This window comes from Syngnathus acus, chromosome 10, assembly GCF_901709675.1.
Source record: "Syngnathus acus chromosome 10, fSynAcu1.2, whole genome shotgun sequence".
Classification (NCBI taxonomy): Eukaryota; Metazoa; Chordata; class Actinopteri; order Syngnathiformes; family Syngnathidae; genus Syngnathus; species Syngnathus acus.
Genome location: NC_051095.1, coordinates 21251853 through 21263292, shown reverse-complemented (window position 1 = coordinate 21263292; position 11440 = coordinate 21251853). Strand labels below are relative to the sequence as shown.

Sequence of the window (11440 nt, the reverse complement as noted above, 5' to 3'; positions counted from 1 at the left end):
CAAAAATCCCCCCTTTCCGCACAACCACTTCCAGAATTTACAAATGCAACCCAGTCTTTCAGAAGACCTGCTGTTACTTTTCAAAATAAAAGAAGTTTCAAATATCCACACTATAACTGTAATTACAACCCTAATATTAATTTCAAAAGTTTATTTTAGTGTAACAGATACTGATAATAAGTGGAGGCTGAAACTTTCATTGCTTTTCACTTTGAAGTCAAGCAGTACTTGATATACGTAAAATCTTCTCCTAATCAAAATGCTTTCAAAATCTTTGCTGTCTGTAAAAACTTTTGTATTTTTTGGGGAAAGCAATTATTCCCCTAGCTTATTCTCGCAAACTGATGATCGGACTGACAGGCAGCTTCTTGACCCTTTTGCTTGGTGGTTTTTATTCTCTATTTCTACATGTACTGCTTTTTTTTTTTTTAATTACTGCTTTTTTGTCATGTAGCCACTGGTACACTATAATAATCTTTTTAAACGTTATTCTTGTGAGGGATATCTGGCTTTTGGATGGAATTTTAGGACGACCTAAAATTCACTATAACCTTTGGAACTTTTGAATGCACGTCCTTTTTTCCTACTTTGTTGTGGTCTGACTAACAATGAGCAAATTTCTCGGGACATCTACTTGTATGGCATTTGTGACTCCTCAAAGCTCTTAGCTCAGTGGTCATTCCGAGCAAATCCCGTTTAACGCCCTGCAATGGCAAGGTCCTCCGTGTTGTCTTATGATGTCAAAATGTGAACAATGAAGAGGACTGTTTACCAATTATCAAAACCAATGTTAGTTGAACCAGAAATGTGGTAGTCTCTTAAATGGATCAAACACCTGCTGTTTCATGTTAATAACTAATAAACAGCAAGTTGTGCAAAAAGTACTAAAACATGGAACAGTTAGACATGTGCATTCAAAAGTTTAGAGGTCAAATTAAGTCTACCTATACAGGTTGGGTGCAATTGTTTCTTCCTGAAATTTTATCCGAAAGCCAAATACCAATCCCAAACTTCTTGTGTTTAACTGTAAATGTAAGCACATAACTAGTATACGTGAACAAGATGAGTGCATAATAAACACGTTATAAGGCCTTACCTGAAAATATTGGATAATGTTGGAACGCATGACACAAAACCAACATGCATATTCCCTGATAGCATCATACAAATATACAAGACATCAGTGTGCCATCTGAGAGCAAGATAATTGGTTCCATTCTCACATACTGTTTGAGCAAAGACAAACGTATTAAAATACACGTCATGGTGTGCATGTGTATTTATTGAGCAGCACAGCATAAGATATGGCACCACTGGTTGTGTCCAGTTGAAAATACATTGTGAACACATTGGCCAGGTCTGCCTACTTAATACAAAACTACAATTGATTATTTTTTTTGAGTCCTTGTGATTTACTGGCAAATAAAGACTTAACAGGTTACATACTATATGGACACAGAAGAAACAAAAGAAAAGAAATTCTGTGAATATGCAAATCAGCGGGTGCCGTACAGCGAGTATGCAGGGGTCAACCGTATGCATCGATGTAAAAGCAGACTAACAAGTCATTTTTTTGTAAAATATTTAAAGAAGCAGGGATACTGTACCGTACACCAGTTGGCAGCATTGCTTTGAATATCATACAAGCTAATTGCTGAAACACCACTCAATGATGGGGCAAAAGCACATGGCCACAATTCTTAAGCAAATTGTATTAAGAGTATATACGGACTATTTTTAATAATATACAGTTGACCCCCAATGTTTGCCGTCAAAAGGAGCTAAGCAAAAATAAGCATATGATGAACGCCCACTAAAATGCATTTGGGGACAGAACAAAAAATAAATATTAACCTCGTCCAAATATTTGCAAAAGGTGATAAACATTCAATATTCGATTTCAACCCAAAATTGGGGAAAATGGAGGACCCTCCCTCCAAAAAAATTTTAAAAGTTCTTTTTTTTTTTTAAATAGAAAAAGAAAATCCATCAATATACAAATCCATGTCTGCGGAAACACGAGTATGCTGAGGTGGGCTTTTTAATCTACAGTCACAAATCCAATACATTAGTTGCATTCTCTTCCCTGTTTTTGGAAAATGTTAATGACCGACAATTAAGTTATTAGAAGGATTGACATTTACATTAAGTAACAATTTTGATGATAGAGAAATAAATGCCTCAGTGTTGTTCTAAGAAACCTTAGCAGCATTATCATGCACATCAGCAGATATTGGGTCCAATAAGATGCTACTTTAGAATTATTCACGGTGTCGATAGGTGCTGAAGAGACTATTGATGAAAGAGGAATCCCTTACTCTTTGGCAAGAACTAAAAATGCAGGGCTGGCTTGCTGCCACTAAAATCCTAACACACCAGGCTCAATGTGTGTTGATAGGGCTATCCAAATAAATTTGACTTGACTTGATAGCGTGTGATTTCTCCTAAAATGTAGAACTATCTGATAGAATTTCTTTGGCCCTTTATTGACATAACTAATAATCATAATCTATCAACCAACTAAAATCAGTTTTTTAAAAATCTAGTAAAACGAGTGCAAGAGTCAAAAGCAGAAAGCCACATTGTTGCCCTATTGTCTTTCTAAATTTTGACAAAAAATTTGACGTGGTGTAAGAAGAGAAGAAAAAGAGAGAAAATCAGCTTCTTGAATTTAACCATGCTTAACTATTGACCTTACATCCATACTGTATTCGTCATGGAGACCAAATGCGGCTTGGACCAAATAGGGGTTTATTGGAGGGAAAGGGTTAGTTGAGAGCAGCATGACAGGAGGCGACAAGTATGTCAACAGACTGGCAGAGTCACAGGGAGAGTAACAGGGAGAGTAACAGGAAGAGTAACAGACCGTGCTAGGGAGGATTACAGATAGGGCGACAGAACGGGCAGCAGACAGGTAGCATACCGGTAGGGCAAAAGAACGAACTGACACAGAGGGCTGGGCCTGCTGGGTCTTTATAGAGCGGCTAACAAGCTGTGAGCAGGTTTGAAGAAAGCGCAGATGTGGACAATCATAGTGACTGCTGCTGACAGGATGGGAGGGGCAGGAGGGATGAGCTGTTCAGAGTACGGGTCACGCCAATGCGTGACAGTATTGCCCAGACATGCCTTTATCTGAGCTAAATAAGAGAATGTCGCAAAAGCTGAAACTTCTAAGTATTGGAATGGGGGGGGGGACAAAAACGGGCAAGCGTCACTATACTGGTCCACCCCCTGGATAATCTGAGCAGGCAGGATTTTTTTTAATATGACGGTCTCGTAAATAAAACCGGTCTTCAAAAAAAAAATCTGCCATAAAAAAATAAAGGTGCTCTTCACGCTTTATACTTCTCCTTCCCTGTTTCGCTAATGACGCAGATATGCTGAAACACAAAAGAAGCCAAAAGTTAAGAAATGTAGTAGTTAAGAGATGAGTTATCATCAGACAGTGGTGAGATTTTATCGACAGAAAACACATACTCACATTAAGATCTCGAAAGTACTCGTTGTAGTCTAGCGCATATCCCACTACAAATTTGTCGGGAATTTCAAAGCCTACAACTGAAACACAGACACCAAACATATCCGATCGATCAATTCACAGAAAACAAATGCTTGTTGTTAATAGCACAAAACGTTTCAACTCACAGTCTGGTCGGTAACCAACACTTCTTGGTGTCCTTTTCACCAACAAACTAAAGATGGAAACCAAATTCAAATTACCTCAATTAATAATAAGGATATTAAAAAAATGGATATTTCAATAAATATTGAAAAGTAGTGGAAAAAAAACTATTTTATTTGAATATCGACAAGAGTTTGTATGATTTTTTTTCCTTATACACCGCAACAATTGATTCGAAAGGCAGTCACAAGGTCGACAAACAGAATTACTTCAGAGAAGTATTTTTTCCTCATTTAAATGACTAGAAATAGAATTAATCCCTGCAATCAAGTTATTGACTTGATTTTATTGGTTTGGGTAAAAAGAAGAGTTTGGATTTACATTACCTTGCCACTTTAACCATTTTGGGATTGTACTGTTGAAGGAGTTCCAATAAGGTCTTCATCGTCCTCCCGGTGTCGATAATATCCTTAGAGACATCGCAAGAGAAGCTCAGATCAAATGGTACTCAAGTAGAAACCGGACAAGAGTAATGAGTGCATATACATACCTCCACAATCAGCACGTTCTGTGAAAAAGAAATTGAGTTGAGTTGGATTGGAAACATTTTATCTTCCCGCAAACCAAGTGAGGATAAGTGGTTCGGAGTTGAATGGACATTTTATCTTAATGTGCTGACTTCACTCTTTTGCTGTGCCCGTTTGTTGCATAGTAACATGGGGAGGCTCACTCCAGCTGTGCGTGACAATGAGTGGTGCTTATAATATTATAATGTGATGTATTACTCACCTTGCCTGTCAGAGTAGACAAGTCATCTCCTCCAATGACTTTGATTTCTCCTGTTGACTGGTCATTCTGCGTGAACACGAATCAAGCCGGCCCATTGCAGATGAAAAGCGAAACGGAATACAATTTGTGTCAAACAAAACATTTGATAACAATGATTACACAGTAGCTCTTGAGGCGAATGAAGTCCACGGTCATAGGGATGGAGCGGTCGCTGTTTCTGTTCAGGGCCTTGATGTAGTCCAGCAGGTCTGCAAAGAACTTGTAGCCTCCTTTCAGCACACAGAGGGCGATAATGTGGTGCCCTCCCATTTCCTTCATAATCTCCTTGGCCAGTCGCTCTGTCCTGGGATTACATGGGAGAGAGGGGCCGACAACTCACTTTTCTGCTATAGTCATCAGGAGGTTCCTCATTGTGCAAAAGTCTGGTCCACAAAACAAAAACTTCAAGCTATATCAAGCAAGCAAATATGTTCATTGCGAGGTGTTTGGCCACATTGGACGTTTGCCCTCTTCGAGCTACGACGGTTTTATAAATGAGCCTTACTGTCGGGCTTTGCCATTTTGCCATGGCTGGCAGTAAAAAAAAAGTTCCAAAACGTTACGTATAACATGGCTCATTCGTTGAGACCTGGCAACTGTGATGTCATTTTCAGTTGACAGCAGGTGGCAAAATGGCCACTCCCTGAGAGGGATAAAAACGGATGAATTTTGTTCCACTAACAAAACAACCACAAAGATGAACAAAATAACCACTGATTTAGACAAACCCAAATCTTAGCAACAGAGGTTGACATCAGCTATCACATTTTTGCAAGCTCTTGAAAAATGTGATAGACCACCTGTCCAAAATGAGTCCATGTGGGATGTAGATACTCTCCAGGTCAGATGCGTAGTGCTTCGGTATGCAGAACAGGTCCAAATCGTACCCCTGCTCCTCGTCGGTGATCTGAAAGAGTGCAAGAGAAAAGGTTGTTTCCTTAACGTTACATTGATCTGATGAAAGGACAGTACAAAATCAGAAGGTCATTAAGCACAATATTGTATGCCTACATTTTACCACTGAAATAATGCACGTGCATTGTTCAACGTAATCCTGGTAACAAACAAATCATAATCACTGTGAAGGAGATAAAAATATTGGACACTTCACCACGCAACAAAGTTGTAGTTGGCTGTAAAAACCCAAAAGGGATTTACAATTGAGACATTATGGGGAAAAGAAATTCCACCCCAATTGCAACCACTGACGTGGATACACCTCAAGAGCTATACAATAGATAAATTTTACTAAAACCCCATGAATGTTTTCTGTATTTTGTTAAATATCCACCAGCTCTGCACAACCTGATGAAGGCAGGCGACTTAACTGGTGTCAAGTGAAAGCTGAGAAGCTGGTGCAGAACTTCAGGTGCCTGGGGGAATACTATGAATAACCACAAGAAGACTAAACGTTTTTGACTTTTGTCAGTAAGCTGTGAGTTCGAGTAGTGAAGGCTCCTTATGTGCATTCTAACGGTTAAATGTGATTGGTTGAGAGGTACAATTATAAAGCATGTGTGAATGAAACCAAAAACGTGCCATCTGTCGGGCTACACACTCTCAAATCCAGATAACGGTGACATACACAGCAGATGTCCTTCACGACCACATGATCTGTGAGAGTGTACTTTAGAACTTACATAATGTGAGGTGAACTCTTGTCTGGGACAACATTTGAAGTCAGCACAGGAAAATCCCATGTATGGCAAAAGTGCATTTGAATTCAAATGATCATTTTACTTGTACCGGTAATTGCCGGTACTCTTTTTAACAAGTTGATTTACTTTCTTTCTACTCCTCCCTTTGCATAAAACAACATACATTTTGACATTTAAAGCTGACTTATAACTGCATGCAAAAAGAAATATAGCAGTGCTCAAATATATTGGATAAAAAAAAAACTTTGTGTATTTGCAATTTCCCAGCCTACTGTGGGGGCTTGTCAGTAAAACTGCAAGTAAATACATGTTTTAATGGATAAAACTACACTACTCATTCCTAATACAGTATAATTTAGTTTCCTGTTTGCAGCTTTGTCATAAGCTACATCAAAAATTGCTCGACTGCAAAACTGTTCATTTTTTTTCAATTACGATTTCAATTACTGGACTGACATTGCCTTGATTGGTCACTGCTGAAAACTAGAGCCAGTTAATCTCAAAGCAAGTTGAACCGTAAAACCGGGATGACCTAAAAATTAAAAGGCTTGGAGAATGGGAACCAATATATAGTTAGCAACCAACACAAACACAGGATGGTGACCAGCTTGACCAGCAATATTCAAACTTTTTTTCTGTCAGACAATGAGGAGCTCCTCCTCTGCTTTGCTTGAAGCCACCCCAGCGGAGTTGTCACCCCCGCCATCAAACACTCATGAGGCACGTTACACTTGTTTCCGTCAGTCGTCACAAAACGGAAGTCCATCAGTGACTGACTAAAAATACCAGTTGACAGATACAAAAATGTCTCATTGATAGTTACATAAATCTTTTTGAATCCAGTGATTGCCGCACAAGTTGGTGCAACAAAACATAAAGGGTCCCATCATTTATGTCAAGGTCTGTTTCACAAATGTGGTTTTTAAAAATGATTCTGTTGGTCAAAGGCAATATCGGATTCTGATTGGCCATTTGTTAGTATTTCTTATGTATTATTGATTTTGTCAGTTTTATCTCGCCACAATTATAATAAACAATTTGAAACATGCATGTAAAACTCAGGTAAAGCATGAAACACAAATGATGTTTGAATTATTTATGACACTCAATGTATTATTTGTACAAGTAACGGTCTTGCTTGTTTGGCTCGTGCAATTGGCTGTTGGAGCAGTGCCGGCTCTACGCAGGGGCAAGAGGGGGCGTTGCCCCCTCAAACAGATGTCCTGCCCCCTCGAATCAAACTTTTAGAAGTGAAAAATCCGCTGATAGAAACACACGTTAATCAGCCTCCTCTCTTCTCTCATGTCGGTGCAGTGTGTGTCCTCACACAGCCTGCTGCCAGGACTCCACGCCCCTCCGTAAACATCCAATCACTGTGAGTATGCAAATGAGGCAAGACGCAGCCAGAGAGTGTCAAGTTACAGTCAGCGGGATAGGAGTTGGAAGAAGCAGTAAAAACTCCACCAAACTCGTCGTAATGACCCGTGATATAACTAATGATTAACGACAACTCAAATAATAGTTAATATAACATTCATATTATATGTTCCCCCCTCTGAGAGATTGCCACCTTATTGTGGTCAGGGGGTTTGCGTGCCTCAGTGACCCTAAGAGCAATACCAGCAGAAGCTTTAATCTTCAGGTGGGACACCCAAGCTGGACAGGTCTTAGTGTAGAGGCCTGACAGAGTGCAATCCACTTCTCTAGGTTGAGATCTGGACACACAGCTAACAACTGCCGTGAAGAAAACACTAACAGTGTTAAAAATGTGTAAAAAAAAAAAAAAAAAAAAAAAAAAGAACATGCCCCCTTCACATTTCTGACTGCCCCCTCTTATGTGCATTCCTAGAACCGGCCCTGACACTCAATGTATTATTTGTACAAGTAACGGTCTTGCTTGTTTGGCTCGTGCAATTGGCTGTTGGAGTATGAAAACGTCAGTGTTGATTTATAATGAAAACAAATAACACCACAAAATGGTAGTGTGTCAAAGAAGTAGCGATACAATAAGAAGAAAAATAAGAAGACATCTGATATGGAAGACCAAAGTTGTATATATAAAATTTAATTTGTCAATATTTTTCCGTATTCGTTTTTGGTCATCCAAAGTCTGAGCCACGGAAACAAAGCACGGTGAGCGCATGCATGTTATCGTCGCCGCAGGCAACGCTTGAAACCAGGACAAACACTAAACACATTATAATGACGCGTATTACAAACAGAGCGTTGACGACAGACACCGACTAATAAAACACAGTTGCGACCACGTACGAGCTGCGCGGTGAGCCGCGGGACTGCACCCATATGGCCATGACCATGCTGACATGCTTACTGTAAGGTGAGGGGGGACCTACCACAACACACTGGCCGGATGTCGCCATGTCTGTTCGCACCGGGGGTCCTTTTTAGTATATCGTGCGTAGAAAAAAAAATGTTAATATTACTGCCCACCGTCACTGCTCACATGGATAAGCTATCTGCGTCGTTGCTGCTGTACCCTTCCGGCTCTCTCACAGGACGTTGCACCACTCTACCCGAGTGGAAAAAGAACGTTGTCGATGACGTGAGTAGGAGGCGAGCAATCAAAGAACGAGATTTGGGAGACCCGCCCCCTTTTACAACGGACTCATTTGTGAGGCGTATTATTATTAATATTTTATGCCTATGTGGCAAAACATAAACAAAAAAAGGCTGAGTTGTTCTTGCGACTTTCTGCTTATCTCAACAGGAGTCACCACAGTGAGTCATTTGCACAAATTGTTTGACACAGTTTTTACACCAGATGCCCTCCCTGTTCTTTCTTTCTTTCTTTCTTTCTTTCTTTCTTTCTTTCTTTCTTACCTCACGGTTCCAGGGTAAATCTGTAGGGCAGGGGTGTCAAACTCATTTTTTTCACAAGCCGCATTGTAGTCATAGCTTCTTTCGGAGGGCCATTATGACTGTCAATCCAAATAAATGTATGAGCACCTCATATTATATACAAAAGCTACAAAACAAACTGACAAATAACTCATTTTCAAATCAGATGAGTAAAAACTGGTCAATTATTTAAAAAAAAGATATTATTAAAAGTGAAGACAATTTGCAATTCTAGTCATGACACACGGATTTGATGCAATTTGTCTTCGCGGGCCACATAAAATGATGTGGCGGGCTGTATCTGGCCCCCGGGCCTTGAGTTTGACACGTGCTGTAGGGCAGTGGTCCCCAACCTTTTTTGCGCCACGGACCGGTTACATGTCAGAAATATTTTCGCGGACCGGCATTTATATAAATAAATAATACATTTATATAAATAAATAAATAATACATTTATAATAAATATATAAATACGATGAAATAAAATGATACGACTGACATAAAAACAAGTACAAATGACAAAAATAAAACTCACCATTACGTTGAATTAGTGGGAGCACTGAGTTTGTTTCTCAGAAACGAGCCGGTCCCATCTAGACGTAATCGGAGACAATGACACCCGAAGTGATTAAGGTTTGTCTTTTATTGCAGGATGCTTGGTCTCCATGTGTTGAAGCAGTTTTGAATGCTTCATTGCCTGGTTAGTTAGCCTGTCGCCACATATTAGCTTTGCGGGCTCGACTGGGGAAACATGTCACGTGACCGGGACGAGTGTCTTGACCTGAATTAATTGATCGTCGATAATTTTTTTTTTTTTCTGTGCGGCTTGGCGGCCCGGTACCAAGTGACCCACGGACCGGTACCGGTCCGCGGCCCGGTGGTTGGGGACCACTGCTGTAGGGGATCTCGGAGCAACAGTGGGCCCCAGAGAGAAGGCGTGCAGGCCCACCGGTGTGTGGACAATGCCCTGGTGCCTCTCAACCACTGTCCCAGCTATGGGTAAATAGTGGGCAGAGGAGCTCAGCCATAGTAGGCAACCCATCTAGGAGAAAGTCACTCCAAACAAAAACCACAGGTGCTGCCTTGCCTGACCCCAGACCGTAAACCACCTGAAGGTACCGGGGTGAATGGGCTGACAAGGGCTTATGCCTGCAGATGCCCAAAGTAGAGCTATGAGGACTTACGACCCACAGCTCTTACTCTCGCATTGCAAGGCCTAAACAAATATAGAGATCAAAGGTAACCCTAATCCTATACTTCCAGCGGCAGGAGTCCGCAGGAGCCACGCGTCACGGGCATTGATCAAGAGGGCGAGATGTGGCCGCGTAAACTGCTGACGAGCTTGCAGGTTGCATGGAGGATCGGGGGAACTGGAGGCTCCGATGGAAGGCCCGTCTGAGGACGACTTAATGATGATGGATTCATTCGCTTCATGACCAAGCAGTAGTACAATGTATTCATAAATGAAATAAATGTTTGCGTTTGAAATGCTTTACCAGCCCTCCCAACCAAAACAACAACACATTATTTCAACTCTTTAAAAAGTTTAAATAGCACTGTAGTGCTAAACAGAAGAGAGAGATCATGTACAAAAATAAAGTGTAACACAGAGATATTTGTGTGATTTAAGGGGTGCGGCCTTGTGAGCCCTGAATTTGGTTGGTCATTTCTGTTAAAGGCACAGCGTGTATACATTTTTCAATGCCATCTAGTGGTGATTGGTGAATCGATATGCAATTTCAAAACACACCCACTACGGTGCCTCAGAGAAACCACCCTTTGCAAGCCTACCACCAATTTCTTCAGTAAAGGTGCAAGTAAAACATCATCACAAACGACTTTTAGTATTCCCACAAGGTGAGGAATAACGATCAACCCACAGAATAGTTTTTCTTTGATTAAAAATAAGCAGGTTCAAGATAAGAGTAAACGTTAATGTTAGGGTGGTGCTCACACTAACTTATTTTGCAAGAACCACACGGGAGACAAGTAAGTCCTTTTAGACCAGGGGTGTCAAACTCATTTTTTTGGCGGGCCGCATTGTAGTCATAGCTTCTTTCGGAGGGCCATTATGACTGTCAACCCAAATAAATGTATGAGCACCTCATATTATATACAGTAAAAGCTACAAAACAAACTGACAAATAACTCGTTTTCAAATCAGACGAGTAAAAACTGGTCAAATATTTAAAAAAAAAAAAGATACTATTAAAAGTGAAGACAATTTGCAATTCTAGTAATGACACGAATTTGATGCACAATTTGTCTTCGCGGGCCACATAAAATGATATGGCGGGCCGTATCTGGCCCCCGGGCCTTGAGTTTGACACCTGTGTTTTAGACACTTGCAGGTGGAGAGTCCATTCGTCGCTGTGTACAGCGATGATCGAAGGAGGTCTGACTCTGGCCGCTTGCAGAAGCATTTTTATTGAGAGAAACAGAGTGGGGGTGAGAGTGGACAGGATGGGGTTGA

The 11440-nt window shown here is 40.6% G+C and overlaps 1 protein-coding gene across 2 annotated transcripts; it reads right to left on the bottom strand.

Moving 5' to 3' along the window:
• Positions 1-1264: 1264 nt before the first annotated feature.
• hprt1 (hypoxanthine phosphoribosyltransferase 1) lies at positions 1265-8666 on the bottom strand. 2 transcript variants are annotated; one of them, XM_037261927.1, is made up of 10 exons: positions 8463-8666; positions 5251-5357; positions 4571-4754; positions 4412-4477; positions 4173-4190; positions 4009-4091; positions 3646-3692; positions 3482-3558; positions 3290-3380; positions 1265-3041 (listed from the first exon to the last, which is right to left on the bottom strand). In XM_037261927.1, the coding sequence occupies exons 1-9, from the start codon at positions 8487-8489 to the stop codon at positions 3333-3335; spliced, it is 657 nt and encodes a 218-aa protein (XP_037117822.1). In that variant the 5' UTR covers positions 8490-8666; the 3' UTR covers positions 1265-3041; positions 3290-3332. The 2 variants fall into 2 exon arrangements, with proteins under 2 accessions (XP_037117822.1, XP_037117823.1); XM_037261928.1 differs by lacking the exon at positions 1265-3041 and having other exon boundaries at positions 3280-3380; positions 8463-8507; positions 8602-8647.
• Between the last annotated feature and the right edge of the window lie 2774 nt (positions 8667-11440).